The sequence below is a fragment of the Hyaena hyaena genome, unplaced genomic scaffold (assembly GCF_003009895.1).
Source record: "Hyaena hyaena isolate Hyena2069 unplaced genomic scaffold, ASM300989v1 scaffold_228, whole genome shotgun sequence".
NCBI classification, from domain to species: Eukaryota; Metazoa; Chordata; class Mammalia; order Carnivora; family Hyaenidae; genus Hyaena; species Hyaena hyaena.
Window position 1 is genome coordinate 439,956 of NW_024080860.1, and position 22,775 is coordinate 462,730.

The following is a 22,775-nucleotide window of genomic DNA, read 5'->3' on the forward strand; positions in this document are numbered from 1 at the left end:
ATTTTTGAGAGAGAGAGAGAGCAAGCGAGCATGAGTGGGGGAGGGGCAGAGAGAGACAGGGACACACAGAACCTGAAACAGGCTCCAGGTTCTGCACTGTCAGCACAGAGCCTGATGTAGGGCTTGAACCCATGAACTGTGAGATCATGACCTGAGCCGAAGTCGGACACTTAACTGGCTGAGCCACCCAGGCATCCTTCTTTTATATGCCTTAATCTTGGGTCACGTACCATCATTTCTAGCACATTCTATTCATTAACATCAAGTCATTAAGTACAGTCTACACCTAAGAGAACAGATTCTGTCTTTTGAAGACAGGAGTATCAAAGAATTTGTGAACATACTATAAAATGCCCACACAAAATACCCATATGGAACAAAATTAATCTCAATCCCTACCTCACACCATACACAAAAATTAATTGAAAAGAGATCAGGAGGGCACCTGGTTGCCTCAGTTGGTAGAGTATGTAACTCTTGGTCTTGAAGTCATGAGTTTGGGCTCCACACTGGATGTAGAGATTACTTTAAAAAAAAAAAATGGATCATGGGGCGCCTGGGTGGCTTAGTCGGTTAAGCGTCCGACTTTCGCTTAGGTCATGATCTCGTGGTTCGTGGGTTTGAGCCCCGCGTCGGGCTCTGTGCTGACTGCCAGCTCAGAGCCTGGAGCCTGTTTCAGTCTGTGACTCCCTCTCTCTCTGACCCTCCCCTGCTCATGCTGTCTCTCTCTCTCTCTTAGAAATAAATAAAAAAATATTTAAAAAAAATAAAAAATAAAAAAATAAAAAAAAATGGATCAGAAAACTTAACAAATGGTAAAACTATAAAACTTATAAGGAAACACAGGAGATAATCTTTGTGACCCTGGGAGAGGCCAAGGTTTCTTAGTGTGCAAAAAGCACTTACCATTAAAAAAATTTAGTGTTGTACACATAGTATATGGTTAAATGTCAAAAACAATGGCAAGTGTAAAAGCAAAGTGGCATAATGATGCATGCAAAATTAAAGAATGCTAAACAGTAATATACCTCATATGAATACCTACATACATATTGAGAATATAACTGCATGCATGGGAAGAAAAGACACTACTGCAACATTACATTAATCTCCAGACAGGAAGAGAGAGAAGGGAATGGCATCCAGGTGGCATACACAAAGGAATTTTGATTGTACCTATAATGTATTGTTATTTTCCAAGATTTGAAACATGGAAAAGTATGAACATTTGGTATATGTGGGTGACAGATGAATGAGGTATTCATTATATTGTCCTCTGTACCCTTCTGAGATTTGAAATACTTCATACTAAAACCCATTTTTAAAGGATCCAGGGGATTTGGCAATGGGAGTTAATGGTGAACCTGACTAAAAAAAAAAAATCCCTGTTTTTATTATTTATACAATTATTTATACTGGCATCAGCAAAAAATGGCCTGCAAGCAGGCCACCTGTTTCCACAAATAAGATGTCACTGAGAAGAGAGACACATTCATGGGATTCTGTGCTGTCCGTGGCTGCTCTCCGCCCGCAACAGCAGAGTGGAGTAGTGACATGTAGTGATATGGCCTCTACGCCTAAAATATTAACTACCTGGTCCTGATTTCTGTCATCTACGGTGCTTGGCTTAGTGTCTTAAACTCAGTAGGCTCTCGAGAATGTGCCAGTCCTCACAAATAGTGCACGCTGTTTCATCTGTTCAGTAAATCTTAGTTGAGCTCCTACTAAATGCCAGATAATGTCGTAGGCCCTGATTACAGTCAGCAAGGCAGAACTGGCGCCTACTCTCTAATTTCTTTGTTCTTTGGGGGTGTAATATAGTAGGATTTTACTGCACTGCTTCCCACTAGAGGTTGGCCTGAAGCTTGTCCATAATGGCTATTAACCCCGTGATCTATACTGCCTGTGACCGGTCCTGAAGGACAAAATACCCAAGGTCTGTATTCATTCTCTCAAGACTGTCATTGTCAAAATTATGAAATGGGTCAAGTTTGTCTCTGGAACTCCTAGCCTCCTATTTCTTCACCTTTTTTCCCTCGTCCCTGCAGTGATGTAAACCTTACAGGCACCATCTGTGAAGTAAAACATGTGGCAGAAACAATCAAGCACGTCTCACACCAATAGACCAGTCAGGGTGGGGAGGGAGAGGAGATTCCTGAGGATGGAGGGATCAACATGTTAAGCACAGAACTGCGGGCCGGAAGCTACCCTTCAAGCGGAAGCATGTGTGTGCCTGCTTGCACGTACAGACACCAACGTGTCTACCCATGTTAAAAGAAGAAACGTGTACCTCCTATTCATTAATTCATTATTTATTGTGCACCCACTGCCTTCTTTGTGCCACACAAGATACAGCAATGACCTAAAAACACAGTACCAGCCCTCAAGGAGCATATATTAAACAAAAAGACATGCACCAAAAAGTACAGAAGTAGAAAAGAAACGGATTGTTTCAATTACTAATAGCGTAAGAAACCAACAGAATGTTGCTTCCATGGGAAGAGAAGGACATCCCGTGATGGAAGCAGCAGTGGGGGGTATGGTAAGGAGCACGCGGGGACGGGAGATACTGCTGTGGCCATCTTCAGAGAATACAATCTGCCCCAGGCTGTCGTGACAGCACAGGATGGGGGGGCAGGGGTACAACTTAGCCGAAGAGGTCAGTGAGAAAGGCCTCAGTGAGGGAGTCTCGTCCCAGGCGGAGGGGGTCAGGGGCTAAGAGGAGCCCGGGGAAGAGTTTCAGGCGGAGGAATGTGAGAGGTTGCAGTCCAAAGAGAGGCTGTGACGAGAGCAGAGGCAGGGAAAAAGGGCTGCGGAAGGAAGATTCGCAGGGAAGGTTCCACGTGCTCTGGGACATGCCTGCTGTGCTGCACCTGACCTGAGTGTCCTGGAAAAAGAGAAGCTGGAGAGCACAGCAGCAGACCAGTGACAGTGTGGGGAAAGCTGCCTGGTTTAGCTGCCACGCACCCCAGAGGGCCCCGTAAGGAAGATAAAACAGAATCTGGCCAAGTCGTATCCAGACAGCAACCGAAGTCTAGAGGAAATAGCTGTGCCTCTAACAGAGGCCCGAGGCAGCTAGAAACGGAGACTGCACAGGGCTAGCAGCAGCCCGGAGGCTGCGGGGAGACCCGCTGAACTCTCAAGTTGCTATCACTTAGGCATCTGCTACTCTGTACTCCTTGCCCCCCCCCCCCCCACCTCCATTCAGCTCAGTGACTCAAGGCGTCTTTTTCTCATCTTCTACTCTGGATTGAATGTGTGTACAGCTGCTGGTCTTGTCTATAGGATCAGATCCAGGAGGTTTGTCTTGCAAATGGATACTGTGTATCACTGTGTAGGTTACCTTCCATTAGGCAAAATTATAAATGTCTGTATGCAAATGGCAAGAGATAAAAACAGAGTCACAACCTTGTAAATTATGTTAGCATCTGTCTTGTGTGCTTCTCTAAGCATACAGTTTCAATCCACCCTAAGACCATAATGCAGATTATGGACACGAAACTATCTGCCCTACTGATGTATGCTTCTGCATGAAATGCCTTTATTCACCTGGGGAAAACCTACTTATGTTCTAAGATTCAGCCTGAGTGTCACCACCTCTGTGAACCCTTCCTCAACCCAAAACATATGGCCACTCTTGCCCTGGGGTCCCCATTTTATCTTGTACAGACTAATTTCATTGCAATGATTTTTTTTTTTTTTTTTGACAGACACAGAGAGACAGAGACGGGGGAAACTGGAGCAGGCTCCCAGCTCTGAGCTGTCAGCACAGAGCCAAACATGGGGCTCAAACTCACAAACCTTGAGATCATGACCTGAGTGGAAGTCAGATGCTTAACCAACTGAGCCCCCCAGGCACCCCTCACTGCATTTATTTACTTTATTGTGTGTATTCATCCATCGTTGGCTGCACAACATCGTGAGCACTCAATAAATGTTTGCAGACTGTTGGAGGAGTGGAAATTTCATTTTCAAACTAAAACTAACGAGAATCTGACTCCCCCACTTCAGTGGGAGATCACAGACACTCTGGCTTGTTGTTCACTTGAAGCAGAGACTATGCCCAAATTGCAGGATGTAACAGCTACCGACCACCGTGTAATGACTGCTTCTCCCATGCCAGCCACTGTTCTAAGTGCTTGACATATATTAGTCCACCTACCCTTCCTGCCAGTCCCACTACTGCGAGTCCAGCAAAGGGTTACATGGCTGCAGCTGGTCACCTGGAGAATGAATGTCCCGAGTGGACAGATGAAATGAGGGGAGAGATCTGGAGAGGTCCCACGAGCCAAGGTCCAAAGGCAGAGTGGCTGGAGAGCGGAGTCCTGCATACTGGGTACTGAGGTTGGGTTTTCAATGCCTGCTGCAGCACGGGGCCAGGAGACATCATCCATGCACGACATGCATAGGAATTGTCATCACACGGCAGCAAGTGGATCACTGCTAAAATGAGGAGGAACACTCAAACTGTCAAGAAAACAATGAAACATGCCTGATGTTCCTGGACCCATAGAAGGAGGAGTAAGCACATTCCATCACATTCCTTTTGCTAATTACAACCAAAGCTCCTGCTTAAAATACTAGAGACAACTATCAAAAGCCCTCTTGAAGGGTGGAGAAAAGAAGGCAAACTGGCTAGGGACTTGAGAGAAAACCCAGTGGGAAGCTCCCTGCATGCTCTGTCTCTTTGGCCTTCTCCGTATCTCGGCTCCGGTGGAGAGTCTGCAACCAGAATATGCCAACAGACCCTGGCCCCACCCCCACAACCCGAACAGAAAAGGGCCAAGAAAAGCCAGATGACCAGGAGACAGTGGTTTGGCAGCCGGTACCCTTTTGACTCCAGCCACCCTACCTAGGCCCAGCCAACAGGCCAACACAGGGAAAGAACCTCCCCATCGGATGCTGCAGAGACCGTGGGATGAAGCCCTGTAGATCACGCCCACTTGGCACCAACAAAGCAGAGGTGGCACCTCCCCCTCCCCACCAGGCACTGAAGAGGAGCCCCATTATCCACTACCTGCATGAACTGAATACAATACAAATACAATACTGAATACAAATACAAAAGGTGGCACCCCATTCTCTCTCAAGTGGAGAGAGAGGATCTAGGAAAAGGGATTCTTTGAATATGAGTATGAAGTACTGGGCGTGCCTCCCCAAGAAGCCCGGGTGTGAAACCATCCAGCACCAACACAGCAAAAACTCTGAGGACTGAACTACAATGTGAAATACTCTGGAATATTCTGAGGGTTCTAACCAGCCTCTGGGTAGCACATGAGTGGGGCAGGCCAAAATAGCTCTGCAGAGGTTATGAACACTAAAGTTACTTTCAAACCAGAGCCTACAAATAGGGACCAGAATGTGCATTCTGAACATAACATATTGACTGCTACAATAGAAGATTTACATAGGAACCAGAGCCTCAAAGGAAAAGATTCAAAATGTCCAGGATAAAAAAAAAAAAAAAAAAAAATTACTTCTTATACTAAGAACCAGAAAAAACAACTTAAATGAAAAAAGAAAACCAACAGATGCCAACACTGAGGTGACAAGATGTTGGATTTATTTTATTATTTAAGAAATATTTTCTTTTTAATGTTTATTCATTTTCGAGAAACAGAAACAGAGCATGAACAGGGGAGGGGCAGAATGAGACACAGAATCCAAAGCAGGCTCCAGGCTCTGAGCCGTCAGCACACAGCCCGGCATGGGGCTCAAACCCATGAACTGTGAGATCATGACCTGAGCCAAAGTCAGACACTCAACCAACTGAGCCACCCAGGCGCCCTGGATTTATTGAATAAGAATTGAATAAGGATTTTAGAGCAGCAATCACAAAAATATTCCCAGGACAAAGACCCAAATGGAAATTTCAAAATGGAAAACTATAATAAGTGAAAAATTCACAGGATGTGCTTAATACAAAATTAAGATTTAACAGAGGAGAAAAATCAGTGAACCTGAAGATAGATCAGTAGAAATTATCCAATCTCAATAATAGAGACAAAACTGAAAAAAATGAACAAGTGCCTAAGGGAAAATAACAAAAGATCTTACTCATTTTACTGGAGTCTTAGGAGAAGAAAGAGTGAAGGGAACAAAAAACACTTGAAGAGGGACACCTGGGTGGCTCAGTTCGTTAAGTATCTGGCTTTTGATTCTGGCTCAGGTCATGATCTAACGGTCATGAGATTGAGCCCCACATCAGGCTCTGTGCCAGGCTTGGAGACTGCTTGGGATTCTCTCTCTCTTTCTTCCTCTGCCTGTCCATGGCTTGTGCATGTGCATCCATGCTCTCTCTCCCTCTCAAAAATCAATCAATCAATCAATCAATCAGTCAGTCAGTCAGTCTGTCTGTCTGTCAGTCTTGAGGGGCACCTGGCTGGCTCAGTCAGTTAAGCATTGGACTTCAGCTTGGATCATGATCTCACGGCTCGTGGGATCAAGCCCTGTGCCAGGCTCTGTAGCTCAGAGTTTGACTTCAGATTCTGTGTCTCCCTCTCTCTCTGCCCCTCCCCTGCTCATACTCTTTCTCCCAAAAAAGTAAATAAATAAACATTAAAAAATAAAATAATATTCTTGAAATAATGGCTGGAAATATCCCAAATTTGGCAAAGAATATAAACCTACCAATTCAAGAAGCTGAGCAAACCTTAAGAGGATAAACCCAAATAAATCAACACCCAGACACACCATAATCAAATGTCTGAAAATTAAAGATAAAGAAAAAAAACCTTGACAGGGGAAAGTTCTACCTATAGGGGAAGAATGCAAAGGACTAACAATTTCTCATCAGAAACCACGAGGAGAGAAGGAAGTAGCAAATATTTTCAAAGTGCTGAAAGAAAATAACTGAAAAGCCATAATTCTATATCCAGTGGGAATATCTTCCAGGAACAAAGGGGAAAAAAAAACATTATGAAATGAAAGAAAATGAAATGATCTGCCACTATCAGACCAGCTCCAAAACAAGTGATCAAAGGGGGTGCCTGGTGAGCTCTGTTGGAAGAGCATGTGACTCTTGACAGGAGGGTTTTGAGTTTGAACCTCATGTTTCATACAGAGATTACTTAAAAATAAAATCTTTTTTATTTTGTTTATTTTTATTTATTTATTTTAAAATGTTTATTTATTTTTGAGAAAAATAGAGAGGGAGAGCACAAGCTAGGGTGGGCTGAGAGAGAGAGAGGAAGACATAGAATCCAAAGCAGGCTCCAGGCTCTGAGCTGTCAGCACAGAGCCCAATGCGGGATTTGAACTCACAAACTGTGAGATCATGACCTGAGCTGAAGTCAGATGCTTAAACCGACTGAGCCACCCAGGTGCCCCAAAATCAATCAATCTATCTATGTTTGTTTATTTGTTTATTTATGTTTACTTATTTTTGAGAGAGAGACAGTGACAGAGAATGAGCAGGGGAGGGGCAGAGAGAGGGAGACACAGAATCCAAAGCAGGCTCTAGGCTCTGAGCTGTTCAGCACAGAGCCCAACACAGGGCTCGAACCCATGAACCGTGAGATCATGACCCGAGCTGAAGTCAGACGCTCAACCAAATGAGCCACCTAGGCAACCCCCCAAAATCTTTCTTTTTAAAAAAAGTGATCAAGGGAAACTTCTTCAAATGAAAAGGAAGTAACAGAAGCTTGAAACATCAGAAATGAAGAAAAAACATTTTTTAGCATAAAAATCTGAGTGGCTATAATCTCGAATTTTTAAGGTTATGTTTGATGGGTAAAAGCAAAATTATAACATGTCTCATGTGGTTCTCAATATCTGCAAAGTTAATATTTAAGACTAAAGTCTCATAAAGGAAGGAAAAGAGACCTAAAGGTGGTAGAGTTTCTACATTCCACATGAACTGGTAACAGATTGATACTAGTAAGTTATCCTAAGTATGCATAATACAACCTTTAATGCAACCACTGAAAACCTATAAAATGAGAACTACATTAAAAACCTCTAGACAGGGGTGCCTGAATGGCTCAGTCAGTTAACTGTCTGACTTCAGCTCAGTACATGATCTCACAGTTCTTGAGTTTGGGCTCCTTGTGGGACTCTGTGCTGACAGCTCAGAGCCTGGAGACTGCTTTGTATTCTGTGTCTCCACCTCCCTCTGCTCTTCCCCTGCTCATGCTCTGTCTCTCTCCCTCTCTCAAAAATGAATAAATGTTGAACAGTTGTTTTCTTTAAAAAACGTCAAGATATATTAAAATGGCATACTAAAAAAAAATGTTCAAGTATCCCACAACGGGAAAGGAAAAGGGGGAGAGAGGTACAGAAAAAACTAGAGGGAACAAATAGAAAAAAGTAAAATTGCAGACTTCAATTCTAACCAATCAAAATTTATATTAAGTGAAAGCTATCTAAACAGACCAATCTAAAAAAACAAACTGTCAAATTAAAAAACAAAACAAGGGCAGCCTAATTGGCTTAGTTGGTTTTAAGTGTCCAACTTCAGCTTAGGTCACGATCTAGTGGTTCATGAGTTTGAGCCCCGTGTCAGGCTCTGTGCTTACTCCTCAGAGACTGGAGCCTGCTTCAGATTCTGTGTCTCCCTCTCTGTCTGCCCTTTCCCAGCTCACACTCTGTGAGAATAAATAGATAAACATTTTAAAAAATTAAAAACAAAACAAAACAAAACTACCCAGAGTGACATCATACAAAACAGAGGAGTAGGAAGCTCTACTGCCTTCACCAAAGCAACCAGTGAAATGGGAAAAGTGACTGGACTCCATTTTGGAATTCTGGAACATGACCAGAAACTTCTAACAAGCAGAGGCATCCTTACAAAATGAAGGGAGAGGTTGCTGATTTTTCACAAGAGAGCAGCATGTGCAAACCAGCCAACATCCCTCGTTCCTCAGATGGACATGCTACAGCTGTATGGGTAGCAGCCTGCGTTCCTGAAGAAGCCGGCTGACCCCAGGACGGGCTGTGGAAACCTTGTCCTCCATAAATTCAGGCTTATGTATTTTGGACAGTTTGACAGATCCCTGAGGACTGGCACAGACGCTTGCCGTGGATTTGACCTTCTTGGCAGCAAAAGCTTCCCCTGGGAGCCTCTATCAGATCTGAAGGACAGAATCCCCTTCCTCTGCTTCCCAATTTAGAGTCCAGCATTTAAGGAAATCTATGTCAGGTTACTTACTGACTGCAGGGAAAATGGAACAGAAACTTCTGTGATTATACAGAAACAAAGCAGACACTTTATGCAAAATTAGTTTGGAAAGGTAACACACAGTTTCAGCTCTCAACAAACAAAAATTAGCAATCCCTGATGACTAAGAAAATCACATTTTGAAAGTCACCATGTCATAACATTTAGGATGTACAGTTTTCACCAAAAAATTAGAAAATACACAAAGAAACAGGGAAGTACAGACCACTTACGGGGGGCGGGGGGGGGGAGAATTTGGCTGAAACCATCCCCAAGGAAGCCCAGCTATTGCATTTACTAAACACAAACTTTAAGCCAACCGTCTTAAATGTACTCAGTGAGCTCACGAAACCACGGACAAAGAACTAAAGGAAATCAGGAAAACAAGAGATGAACAAAAGAAGAATTATCTATTAAAAGAAAGAATTATGGAATGGAACCAGCCAGAAATTCTGGACTGAAGAGTACATTAAATGAAAAAGCTCCGTAGAGGGGTTCAGCAGCAGATCTGAGAAATAAAAGAAAGATCAGCAAACTTGAAGACAGGTTCTTTGAAATTATTCAGTCTGAAGAAAACTAAACGAAGAAACGGAAAAGAGCCTGAAAAGACTTCGTGGGAAAGCAGTTAAGAATGCAAGGAATGGAAGGATGGGGACCGCTGTAGAGGACCTGCCACCTCGCGGAATGATGGGGCTGAAGGGGTGGTCAAGAGTCAACGGGGACAGTTTCATGCCTTAGTGACTGTTGTGAACAGAGTGAGCAAACACACAGGAGGTGGGAGATGGGGACAGGAAGCGAATATCACGAGCCCAGATTTCGACAGAGTCTGCGACTTGGGAAAAAGGCACAGGAAGCTGCCCCAGAGGGAGATGAAATGCAGTCCTGCTACAAGGGAGGTCCTGTTTGACGACAGCATTTAAAAGCCACGCAAACAATCTTGGTGATCAGGGAGATGGGAGGGCTTACCAACATCTGTTAAAGAGCGCCAAAAACTCAAACCTGAACCCTGAATAGGGATGTAATGCTGGAGTAGAAACCAAGGAAGGGGCAGCAGGCCGAGGAAACCCAATGTCATCGAAGGGGCGGCGGCGTGGAACCCACAGGGGCACAGGCATCAGCAAGAAGGCGCAGAATCGACCGCTGGAGCAACTGCTAAGCAGCCAACGCTGCGCACCTACTACGCTCCTGCCTTTCCATTATGATGTGCCCGACACACCCAGGCGCACAGCGTTCTGCTTCCGGCACGTCGTGGAAGCGCTGGTGGCCGGCCCAGAAGGGAGCCTCGGGGTCGGGGACGTGGGAGGCCCGGCGGCCGGAGCACACGGAAGGGGCTTACCCAACGGCGCACCTCCAGGCCCATCCACGGCCCCAGCAAGTGGCCAGCCCAGGAGGCTGCGGCCGGGGAGGCCACGTCGTACTCCAGCTTGCGCGGTTAGGAGGACTCGTCCCCAACCTCCTTAGCCAGCCGGCCGCGAGGAGGCGGCTGCCGCATGGTCCCGTCGTGCACCGCGCGCATCTCGCGTCACTGTGGTCCACTCCCGCGAGAGCAGGCGAGCTAGCCGGTTGCCAGGCAACCCGCAGAGGGTCTCAGGGAGTCTCGCGTCAGGGCGGCAAGAGCGCCTGCTGACGTTCCCGCCTTCAGTCATCACCTTGCAGACTGCGGAATCCAATTCGATGACTCTTTTCGACAGGAGGGGGGAATCCACGCACATCCAGTAACCCAGGCTGTGGGGTGGTGGGTGCCCCGAGGCTGTGGCTCTTTGAGAACCCAAATGCCCCTGCGGCTCTGCCCTTTGCCTGTGCAGGGTTTCTCTGGGGCTCCCAGGAACCGAGCACCGCAAGTAGCTGGAGATCTACCGCTAGTTGTTGGCTTTTTGTTTTGTTCCCTTGTGAATTACTCAGGCCCTTGGAAAACGGCACAATTGGACTGAAGGCAGACCCAAAGGGCACTTTTTCTCCCTTTACGATAGATGAGGGGTATTACCCCCTCGCAACCATTCTGGCCCAAGGTTTGGATGAAACTGAGTAGTTAACACCTGTTCTACCAGTCAGTCTCAGCATTAAAGAAAAGCCCTTTGGGGGAGGGGAGAGGGTCAAACTCTGAAATTTCTCATTCCTACGGCAGAGAGATTCTGTTCCCTCTCTTGCTCCTTCATTTCGAGGGGGAATAATTCACATTCCTCCAGTTCTTATACGAATACACTTTTCACCCTCACTGCAGCCTGTAGGTCTCTGGCTCTAACCAGCGACCAGAAGCTCTGGGCTTCTCTTCCTTTCCCAAATAGCTTGGATATTGTGACCGATCATTTCAGTTCTCACCTCAGCGAGTTTTCACTCTTGCCCTTTTGGCCAATGTCCTTCCCTTGCAAAACCAGCCTGTGTCTTCTCTCCAGTCTGGCTGCAGCAATTCTAAACACTGCTGGTGAAAACCAAAGAACCAGGTCATCACTCCTGTGTAGATGCATGCTTTGATTTTTTTTTTTAAGTTTATTTATTTATTTTGAGGGAGAGAGAGTGGGGAAGGGCAGAGAGAAAGAGGGAGAGAGAGAATCTGAAGCAGGCTCTGTGCGCTGTTAGCGCACAGCCTGTGGTGGGGCTCAATCTCCCCAATGGTGAGATCATAACCTGAGCCGAAACCAAGAATTGGGACGCTCAACTGACCGAGCCACCCAGTGCCCCAGGGCATGCTTTCTTTTTCTTTCTTTCTTTCTTTTTTTAAATATTTTTACTTATTTCTAGGAGAGAGAGAGAGAGACAGCGTGAGCAGGGGAGAGTCAGAGAGAGAGGGAGATACAGACTCCGAAATAGGCTCCAGGCTCTGAGCTGGCAGTCAGCACAGAGCCTGACGTGGGGCTCGAACCCACGAACTGCGAGATCATGACCTAAGTGAAATTCGGATGNGCCACTCAAATCCCATTCTGCTTTTAGTAAAGGAGGGGGCTCGAACCCACGAACTGCGAGATCATGACCTAAGTGAAATTCGGATGCCCAACCGACTAAGCCACCCCCCCCCCCCCCCCCCCCAGGGCACGCTTTCTAATGGCACTGTGCTCCTACTGCAGACTGGAAATTCTCTTACCCATTTTGTGACTTTGCTGGCGTGTGAACCACAGCATTCCCTCCCCCCAGTTTCCTAAAGCCTGCCACAAACTTGCCACTCAAATCCCATTCTGCTTTTAGTAAAGGATTTCACCTACATCTAATTGATCTGGCACAAGTCCCTTCTGGTTGTCAGAAACTGCAGGGGAGAAAAAGGTCTTTCTCCCCCTCTGCCTCTCTCCCTCCTTAGCTGGGGCCCTTGCAACAGAAGATGGATTAACAAGAGAGAAAATGCACACTTTTATTTACAACCAGTTTTACATGGCATGGGCGCCTTCATATGGGAACAAAGACCTAAAGAAGTGGTTAGTTAAACCTGAGTGTTTCCGTGGTAAGTTTGATGATGAGAGTGGTGGAAGAATGTGATAGAATAAGGGGCACCTGGGAGGCTCAGTCGGTTAAGAGTCTGCCTTCGGCTCAGGTCACGATCTCACGGTTCGTGAGTTTGGGCTTTCTGTTGTCCATGCAGAGCCTGCTTCAGATCCTCTGTCCCCTGCTCTCTGTGCACCTCCCCCGCTCACTCTCTCTTGAAAATAAATAAATAAATAAATAAATAAATAAATAAATAAATAAATAAATAAATAAGATGTGATAGAGTGAAGAAACTTTGAGCTGAGTGCAGTAAACTGGGGGAAACAGCAGGGAAGCCCTGTTCTGATTCTTCTCAGCATCCCTCACATGGTGATGAGGATGTTTCTTTCCTCGGGTATAAGGAGGGTACCTCTCCCACGAACTACTTCAGAGGAAGGTCCCAAAGTCCTTCCTGCACATGCCTTTTCTCAGCTTCCTTCAGCTTCAAATATTCAATAAGCCAGAAGTGCCATATGGAAAATCAGTGTGTCCTGAACCCTGTCAAAAGAAAACAGTCCAGGTAAAAATGAAATTTCCTTTGTTCCTGTTCCAGTGACACCCCCCCCCACTTTCCCTGAAAACAACTACTGCCATAAATTTTGTTTTTGTGTAGACCTAAATATATATATTATTTATCATAATATTCATTAAAAATGTTTAAATGTTTTATTTATTTCTGAGAGACAGAGAGAGACAGTGTGAGCAGGGGAGGGTCAGAGAGAGAGGGAGACACAGAATCTGAAGCAGGCTCCAAGCTCTGAGCTAGCTGTCAGCACAGAGCCCTAACCCACGAGCTGTGAGATCATGACCTGAGCCAAAGTCGGACACCCGACTGACGAATCCACCCAGGTGCCCCTATTTATAATACTATTCATATATAATATTTACATATATTTATAAATATACAAATTTATATGAATATATAAGATTTATATAAATATTATATATGGATATATATCCATAAAACTTAATGTTTTGAGTATTTAGAGATCTCATATCTTCCTCACTGGCTTGTAACGCTGTCATCCACCATTGCGTAGAGACAGAAACAAATCAGTTGATTCAAGGGACTGAGGGGGATAGGGGTGGCTGCTGAATGACTAAGAGGTCTTCTTTTGGGCAGATGAAAATGTTTGGGGACTAGAAAGAGGTGGTAGTTGCATGGCAGTGTGAATGTCAAAGCGTAGTAAAATGGTTAATTTTATGTGAATTTCACCTTAGTTCAAAAAAGCAATAGGAAGCCATTGAAAGATTTTAAGAAGGGAGGATGACAAGAGACAGTGATTTGGGAATGTTAATTAGAATAAGAATGGTTTGGTAGCCGGGAGAGCTGGGTAGGTAGGAGATCTAGAAGGCTGTAGAGGCTGCTTCCAATCCCAAGCACAAAGCCTCCAATCCTCCAAATGGCATTCAAGATCTTCTACAACCTGGAACTCAGTTTGGTCACACTCCATCCGCACAGGCTTCTGTCATTCCAAAGTCTCTCTCCCTGTTGTTAGCTTTGCCTGGAGTGTTCTGCCCCCTCCCTGCCCCACTGCCAATTTTTCCTTACTCTTCAGGTTTCAGCTTAAATGTCATTCGCTCACGGGAGCTTCCCTGACCTCCTTGAATGTACTAGCTTCTTTGCTGTGTCCTCCTATCCACGAACCTTTTGGGTCCTGCAGCACACTGGTTTGGTGTCAGCTGCCTCACCGGACTGCAAACTTTTGGAGGGCAGACGTGTCCCTGTCACTGTATCCCTTGTGCCTTCAACATGACGGGCATTGAATAAGGACTTGGGCGAGAAATGAATGAATCTACATCCCAAGGTTGTGGGTTCCTCTTTCTTCTTTCCGCCACACTCCAATCTCTACCTCCCTCTGACTTTGTTTTAGCTCTGAGGCGTGCTTCCAGCCTTCTCCATAAAAGCACTTCTCTAGATGTTGTTACCCCCAAAGTTATCGCCTCACCCCTGTCTTTCCTTTGAATACGGCAGGATTTCCTCAAATAGTGTTTCATCTGTTTCACGTGTATATTTCAGTTTCTAATGTATATGTCTATCTTCCAAGTTTGGAAGGTCCTTGAAGGGACCAGCTTAAGAAGATACACCTGTTGTAATATTAGTCATTTTCAACCAAATAGGCATTGAATACAATTTAGTGTCCAAAGTTGGTCTTGGAAGAAAAGACTTTATTTATTTTCGAGAGAGAGAGAGTGAGCGAGGCGGGGTGGGGGGAACAGAGAGAGAGAGGGAGACACAGAATCCAAAGCAGGCTCCAGGCTGAGAGCTGTCAGCACAGAGCCTGATGTGGGGCTTGAACTCGTGAACTGTGAGATCATGACCTGAGCTGAAGTCAGAAGCTCAATCAACTGAGTCACCCAGGCGCCCCATGAGTCAAAATTTTCTTCCACTTGGCCACAACTTAACTTTTCAGCTTTATCTTCCATTTCTCCACTCCCGTGTTTGATGCTTTAACCAAACTGGGGAGGACAGATGTTTTCCTAACCTCGCTCCCTCACACTGGCATCTTCTGCGGCGTCTTCCCGCACCTGCTATATCCTCATCCCCCGATTTCTACCCGTTGAAATCTGATCTCCCTATCAGGGGATCAGCTACAGTTCAAATGCAGACTTTCCTGATCTTTCCATATGGGAGTGATCTCAACAGCTCCTACAGCATCTGCTTGTAACCTACATCCAGAAGGGCAGTACCTGACACCGTCTCATGTCGGTCCTTGAGACACTGTCTCCCCTTCATTTTCAAGTGCCAATTCACTCGATTTTCCTCCTGCCTCTCAAGTTGCTCTGTCAAAGGTCCTTGACAAGTGGGGCCTCCCATACTTGGCTATTTTGAATACTGAAATGCCTCAGTGCTGGACCCGCTTCTTCCTTCACACTCTCCTCTTGGCCATCGAAGCTATGGTTCCAGTTACCGTGAAATTCCCATCGCTTCCGACTTCTGAAGCTCAGAGACCACTCAGCTGAGGACATAATATCCGTGCCAAGCTTGGCCCTCTCGTGTCCCCTCTTTTGAGTGGATGGCACACAACTGGTCCCACAGCTGGAAACCTGGGTCTCCTTCTCCTGTACCCCTCTATCTAAACCAAGACTTGAATATTTTGCCCTTATTTGAATATTTTGCAGAGAGGGAGAGAGGGGGAGAGAGAAAATTTCAGACAGGCTCCGCACCACCAGCGAAGAGCCCAACGCGGGGGCTTGAACTCACAAACCGTGAGATCACGACCTGAGCCCAAGTTGGATGCTCAACCGGCTGAGCCACCCAGGCGCCCCTCCACTGTCACTGTCTTATCTTCCACCACCCTCTGCCTGGACTAATACAGCAGCTTCTTTTCTGGATTTCTGCATTCACTCTCGTTGCCTGACCTCTCGGCTGTTCTCCACACTGCAACTGGAGTAGTCTGTGAGAAACGCAAAATGGTTTTGACACCCTTTGCCTAACGCCCACCAACTGCTTTCCATTGTCTGCATGATCAGCTCCTGCCTCTTTGTCCAGACTCATCTTGAACCACTGTCTGGTCTCTGGCTAAACTGGCCTTTCAGTTCCTTTAATGTACCACAGGGCCTTTGCACATGCAACTCCTGCTATTGAGAATGGGCTTTCCCTCCCTTCCTCACCAACACTTCCTTACACTCGGTAGCTTAGTTTAGCTATCACATTATCAAGGAAGCTTTTCTATAACCTGGCCTTCCACGCTGTCAGAACATTCCATCACTGTGCTTCTTCTAGGTGTACAGTTGACTCTTGAACAGTGTAGGGGTTTGGGGCACCGACCGCCCACACAGTTGAAAATCCACATGTAATTTTTGACTTTCCCAAAACCTAGTAGCCTACTGTTGACCAGAAGCCTTACTGATAACCCAAGCAGTCAGCAAACGCATATTTTGTATATGTATTATATACCTTATTTTTTTCTTTTTCAAGTTTTTATTTAAATTCCAGTTAACATATGGTGTAATATTAGTTTCAGGTGTTGAATTTAGTGATTCATCGCTTATGTACAACACCCAGTGCTCATCACAAGTGCCCTCCTTAATCCCGATCACCTATTTAAACCATTTCCCCCTCCCCTCCTCCTTCACCTGCCCTCTGACACCCCTCAGTTTGTTTTTTAAGAGTCTGTTTTCTGGTTTGCCTCTCGCATTCTCTCCCACCTTATGTTCATCGATTTTGTTTCTTAAATTCCACATATGAGTGAAACCATGTGGTATTTGTCTTTCTCTGACTTATTTCGCTTAGCAGAACATTCCCTAAGTACGTTCATGTTGTAGCAAATGGCAAGGTTTTGTTCTTTTTGTGTGTGTGTGTGGCTGAGTAGTATTCCATTGTATAAATATGTACCACATTGTCTTTATCCATTCATCGGTCGATGGACGTTTGGGCTCATTCCATAATTTGGCTATTGTTGACAATGCTGCTATGAACATTGGGGTGTATGTACCCCTTCCAATCAATATTTTTGTATACACTGGATTCTAGGTAGCTAGAGAAAAGAAAATGCTATTAAGAGAGGCACAAAACACACCGACAGTACTGTGCTGTTTATCAAAAAAATCCACGTATAAAAAAAATCTGCAGCTCAAAGCCGTGTCATTCAGGGTCAACTGTAGTTTTTTTTTTTTTTTAATTTTTAATGTTTATTTAGTTTTGAGAGAAAGAGCGAGACAGACAGAGAGTGTGAGTCGGGGAGGGGCAGAGAGAGGGGGAGACACAGAGTCCGAAGCAAGTTCCAGGCTCCGAGCTGTCAGCACAGAGCCCGATGCAGGGCTCAAACTCAAGATCAGTGAGATCATAACCTGAGCTGAGCTTGGATGCTTAGCCAATGGAGCCACCCAGGCACCCCAAAGGTCACCTGCAGTGATTGATTATCCTGCTTGTTTTTCTGAATGGTCTGTAAGCTCCAGAAGGGTGGGTTTCTGCTTTGCACTGTTTGTTGCCAGTGCCTGATAGAACACACATCTGGTAACACCTAATGCATGCATGTAACCATTGAGGGCAGGGGACGGACAGTCTTCATCTTTGAACATTTCAGTGCTCGCACAGTGAACGGATTCATAAAACGTGTGTATGACTGAGAATGCAGAGTAAAAAGAGAAATCGTTCATTCACCCCAAAATGCAGAAAGGCCTACCATCCGTTCGGGAATGCGTTAGAGACTGAGCGAAATGAACTCGCTGGCTTCAGACAACAGTACAGTGTATGCCTCAGATGTGTGCCCTCGGCTTAGCTTTCAGCTATGCTGTCCTTCTGTTTGCCCATTCCCTTCATTGCTTTTTACTTTGGCAGGTCCACCCCTAGGCCCCAAATTTGGCCCATCTGTATAAGCCCTAATTCCTGCCCCTTGCTGCCCTCATTAAGGCATGTTAGTATCATTCTAGTGGCCTGATCTTGCGATTCCTCACAATGCTCTTCTGGGTGGAGTGACCAGCCCGCCATGAATGGCCTTTGTCCCATCCAATTTTTTTTTTTTAATTTTTAATGTTTTATTCACTTCTGAGAGAGAGAGTGCGAGCAGAGGAGGGTTAGAGAGAGGGAGACACAGAATCTGAAACAAGCTCCAGGCTCTGAGCTGGCTGTCAGCACATAGCCTGATGCAAGGCTTGAACCCACAAACTGCGAGATCATGACCTGAGCCGAAGTCAGATGCCCAACTGACTGAGCCACCCAGGCGCCCCTGTCCCATCCAATTCTTAAGATGGTAGGTTACTTTTGCATCTTGTGGGTGGGGAAAGGCGTATCCATAGCCTGGGCCCTCAAATCACACCTCAAATCCTGAGACTTCCTGCACAGACCTGGTCATCAAGATTAATGACAGTATTGGCCACTTTGGCAAGTTCCATTTGATCATTCCCTAGGACAGGACAGAACATGATTAAGGAGTGCAAACCAGTTTCTCTGCAGTGGTATTTCTCAGAAAATGTCCTGTCTTTAAGACCTACTCCCGGAAGTGCAGAGTTAGTGGATTCAGTGAATCCCTGAGTGTAGGCTTTTCACTGGGGCCCCAACCTCAAAACCACTTTGGTTGGCCAGTTATCACTCTCCGTTGCCAGGTTGAAATATTTATTTGAAAAATTGAAAACACAGATGCAATGTATTATACAAAGAAAGGTCTCAATACCATAATAAAAGTATTGTTGGAAGGGAACAAAAGCCAGTGGCTACCTGCCCTGGGAAGGTAGGCACTCAGTGGAAAATGAAATTCACTTATAGGAACTATTCTAATGGAAAACTGGGGGAAAGGTTAAAAACAGAAGAAAAAAACAAACCCAACCTATCCCTGCAAACCTAAATGTGAGAGTTTGTTATAAGTTATCACCAAGATTTATCTGAACCCCCTCGGTTTGTCCCTATGAGTAGTAATCAGCTTTGTTTAGGGCCTTCAAACCTGAGGTAGTTGAGGGTCACCTGAAAGACATGTCTGGAAATGATCTACTCTCAGAATCGGACCCCACGGCATCTGACCAATTGTATCCCGTTGCTTTGGCTCCTGGGGATGAGAGGCTGTGCCACCCCTCTGGGTCGCTGATCCTGTATTTGGTCTGACCCTGGGAGATGAAGGGAACTTGAGCGGCGGACAGCTGGCCCGGTTTGCTGTGGTGAAGGCTGGCAGGCCTGTGGTGGTGGTTTTCTAGGCTATACAGTGTGCTCTCTGGAGGACCAAAGACGGCGGACGGCAAAGCCAATCTAGTTGAAAGGCCAATGCCAGGATCGAAGGCCTTTGTTGGCAGGAAGGATTTCCAGAGATTTGCAAAGGTGGTAGAAGGTAGCAAGAACTTTACTCGTTGTCAAAGACCAGGGTAAGTGGAGCCGGCAGACCCCTCAGGGCTAAGGAGCCAGCTGCGAAGTGAGTGTGTCCCAGGTGCAAGTTCAGAACCAGCTTCTCCTCAGGGAGAGGCCGAAGCAAACCAACCTGACTGAATGAACGACATGCACTGTGACCCCCGTGGTACCTGGTAAAACCCTGGTGTTGACTTGGCAGCTCAAACACTTCCAGAAAGGATGTTCTGGACAATGTTTGGTTCTTCCAGCCACTGGGTTAGGGACTCCGATTCAGATGGGATCCTAGAGACCCTGCTGTAAGCAGCAGAATCAGCAAAGAATCTAAATTATAGTCTAATTTAAACTCCTGACTCAGATATAAAAGAACCCCACAAAGGTAGGTCTTTTCTATTTCGTTCCTTATTATGTACACACAAACCCTTACCCTAGAGGTATTAGAGCACTGTATTACAAAATTAAATAACGGATACAGCTGTCTTTCAGCCTCTGGTCGGCTCTAAGCCATTACTTCGCTCTCCCTTGCTGTGACCCATTTACATTGACCCATGGGGCTTCAGTCACTACTGATGCTCAGGTGACTAATTTAAAAGGCTGTGAGGTTCATTTTTAGCCTTAGGATGTGATTCCTGTTTTAATCGAGCGTTTTACCCCAAATATAGACACACTCATTTTTAGAAAAGCCAAGGTAGGACAATTTGATTTTGGCTAGAACATGGACCAGCTTCTAAGGTGAGCGATGACCAACGAAATTATGCTGCATCTGGCCGACATTTCTCGAGCGAGAGGGGATTAGCTTGCGTTCCTGTTTAATTGCCTTCTCCAGGGTTGCATTACTTGCACGAAGTCTGCAAAGATTTTAAAAATTACCGTGGCTTCTTTTTAGACCGAGTGTCATTCAGAGAATCCTAGTGTGGTCCCATATGCTAGATTTTTTTGTCACCACTGGTAACCCAGGCACAATAGTTCGGCCGAGACTCTTGGGGAGTGAGGACTAGTCCGCTGTGGAAATGTTGACCCACTCTGCTAATGGACAACGGGGCTGGGGATGCCGCATGCCCCTCATTCGGAGCCTCGGATGGACAAACGCTGAGCACAAAGGAGCTTTAAAGCGTGAGACCACTCATCTTCCTCTGCTGGCCCCGTCCCCCCAAGTCCAATGTGGAGATCGCATGTCTGACTCTTGGAATCTGAGCTAACGGCAGAGCATGCTTTGAGTGCCCTACTTAGGAAATGTACAGAGAGGGAGGGGCGTGGTTAGGAAGGGGCGGGGTTGATTCACAGTGATCAAACAGGACTCTCACAACCGGTCAGGTAGCAACACTTCGCTACGTTCCTTTGGGACGGGTCCTGGGAAGTGCTTGTTGGCTTTCTACCTACGAGTAGCTACAGACAAGGAAGACAGTTTGTCCAAGATCCGAAGGTCACTTAAATGCTGGGGTTCATCTGGAGGTGGACACGTGGTGTCAGGCTACCCGCCTCTAGGAAGCTGTTAATGTGCCCTCTGTCCTCATCCCGACCGAGCAGCAAGGACCCGGGACGTGTGGCTGGAAGGGTTCGGAGCCAGTGGTCCCCCTTTCTCGGTTTCCCTGACCCAGATGCTCTGAGAAACCCGCTTGTTTCGGGGTCTAGGCCGGTAACAGACTGGGAAGCATGTTGGCTTTGTTTCTGATACTTGAAGACTGATGACCTAGGGCAGCAACGCACACCTTGCCATCTTTACGTCTCAAATCCTGATTGCTCAAAGCGGCTTTTTGTAGGCTGCTGATGCTTAACGGAGGTTAGTAATAAATAGGGAAGGTACCAAACCAAGCACAGGGTTCTTTCCCGCTGGGAGCAAGTTAGCCTGATCTTCTGGGTCTATCAATTAGGTAGAACGTGGAACTCTATAGCTTCTTCAGGTTCAAGAGGATGCCAAGGAAGCCATTTGGAGAAAGGAATTGGAAACCCCTCACGAGCTCCCCCTTAGGGTCCTGCCTGGGTCTGAAGGGAGGTGGCCCGGAAAATTCATTCCAGGATCAGAAATGTGGCTTCTCGCACCAACACATTCAGACATGTGATTGGGTGATTCAGCCTGGTCACGTGGAGTTCCCAAGAGCGGGGTCTCCCGAGACCGGGGCCGTGGGCATCCCTCTTTCCCTTCTTTCTTAAGCCCTGGTCGCTCGTGAAGCTGGGCAGGGGCTCTCCCAGCCAGGTGCTCGCTTTAGAAAGGAAAGGCACTCCCGCTGCTTCAGCCTTTGGAGGAAGGCGTGGCCCAGCAGCGGTGCCCGCCCCCGGGGCGTGGCCTCGGCCGCACCGTCCCCGCTCCGCAGGACACTGGGCATGGAGGCTGGCGTGGAGCACCAAGGTGGAGCCTAAGCAGCACCATTGCTTAACTGCTGTGGTTAGGGGCCCCCTGATGGCTCGGAGCTCCAGGGGCGCTCCCTTTGGGAGAATTGGTTCTACGAGTGAACGCTGAAAGAAGAAAACCAAAAACAAAACCCCCAGAAAAACCCACCAGGGAAGAAAAAGAAAATCCAAGCGACCACCATAAGAAGCAGTGGAAAGCCATGGAACCGCCGAGAGAGGGGGAAGCTGCCTTGGCGTGCCAGCCAAGGACGCTCCTGCCGTTCTGACGGCACAGGTTTGGAGCGGCGTCCTGGTTTGGAGCCCACCAGCCCTCTGACGCTCCCGGGTTGGTGCAAATGATGGAAACAGAAAAGGCTGAGAAGAGAACAGAGAAGAGAAGGCGTAAGACGGTCCCTCGCCAGGCTCCCCGGAGCAGCGGGCCCCTCGGACAAGGATGCCGAGCATCCGGGGGTCAAACAGCAGGCAGGACTGGGAGGGAGGGCCTCTCTGCGGGGGCAGCCCTGGTCCCCCTCCTCTGTGGAAGGCCATTCGGGTCCCTGGCACTGGACAGTGGGAGCGGTGTGCGGTGTGGCTGCCGCCGAGACCCCCGGGGGCTTAGGCTGTGGCTGGGGAATAACACACAGAGACTGCAACAAGATTTACACTCGGACACGTGGGGTGGCGGTGTGGCTCTATTCTTTTCCGGGGGCCGCTTCCTGCAGCGCCGGTGGAGATGCTTCTGTTCCTGAAAGACAACAATGGTCGTGTTCGTTCCTAGCGCTTCGCGTGCGCCCGCGGTCACATCCAACGGGAATGGCCACTAACGGTGGCTCTAAAGCACCTCATGCTCATAGCCGTTCTCGTCCCCGAGAAAAGTACCCATCAGTGAGTGGTACACATCTATGGCTGGCTCCCGCAGTTGACACAACCATTGGCGGTCCTGGTTGTGATCAAGTTGGCCGCCTTAGACACGTGGGAAAGTAGCACATTCTAGGTGATCCGGCCTTTCTGGGCTGGGCCCGATAGCACCCCCACTCCACTCCATTTCTGGCCCCTGACCCTTTC

At 46.9% G+C, this 22,775-nt stretch overlaps 2 protein-coding genes across 3 annotated transcripts in view; both read right to left on the reverse strand.

Annotated features, from left to right (window-relative positions):
- Positions 1-10,641, reverse strand: part of POM121C (POM121 transmembrane nucleoporin C) — a 56,130-nt gene extending 45,489 nt beyond the window's left edge. Inside the window, exon 1 of one of the 2 annotated variants that reach the window (XM_039243553.1) lies at positions 10,506-10,641. The gene's annotated coding sequence lies outside the window, so the exon portion shown is untranslated. Of the gene's footprint in view, positions 1-10,493 lie in introns of both variants that reach the window. The other variant, XM_039243552.1, reaches the window with a different exon arrangement.
- An 8,010-nt stretch (positions 10,642-18,651) lies between these two features.
- Positions 18,652-22,775, reverse strand: part of HIP1 (huntingtin interacting protein 1) — a 150,440-nt gene continuing 146,316 nt past the window's right edge. The window contains exons 31-32 of the mRNA XM_039243515.1: positions 22,374-22,455; positions 18,652-22,085 (exon numbers count right to left, since the gene is read on the reverse strand). Coding sequence (XP_039099446.1) covers positions 22,403-22,455 — 53 coding nt within the window. The 3' untranslated portion in view covers positions 18,652-22,085; positions 22,374-22,402. The remainder of the gene's footprint in view (positions 22,086-22,373; positions 22,456-22,775) is intronic.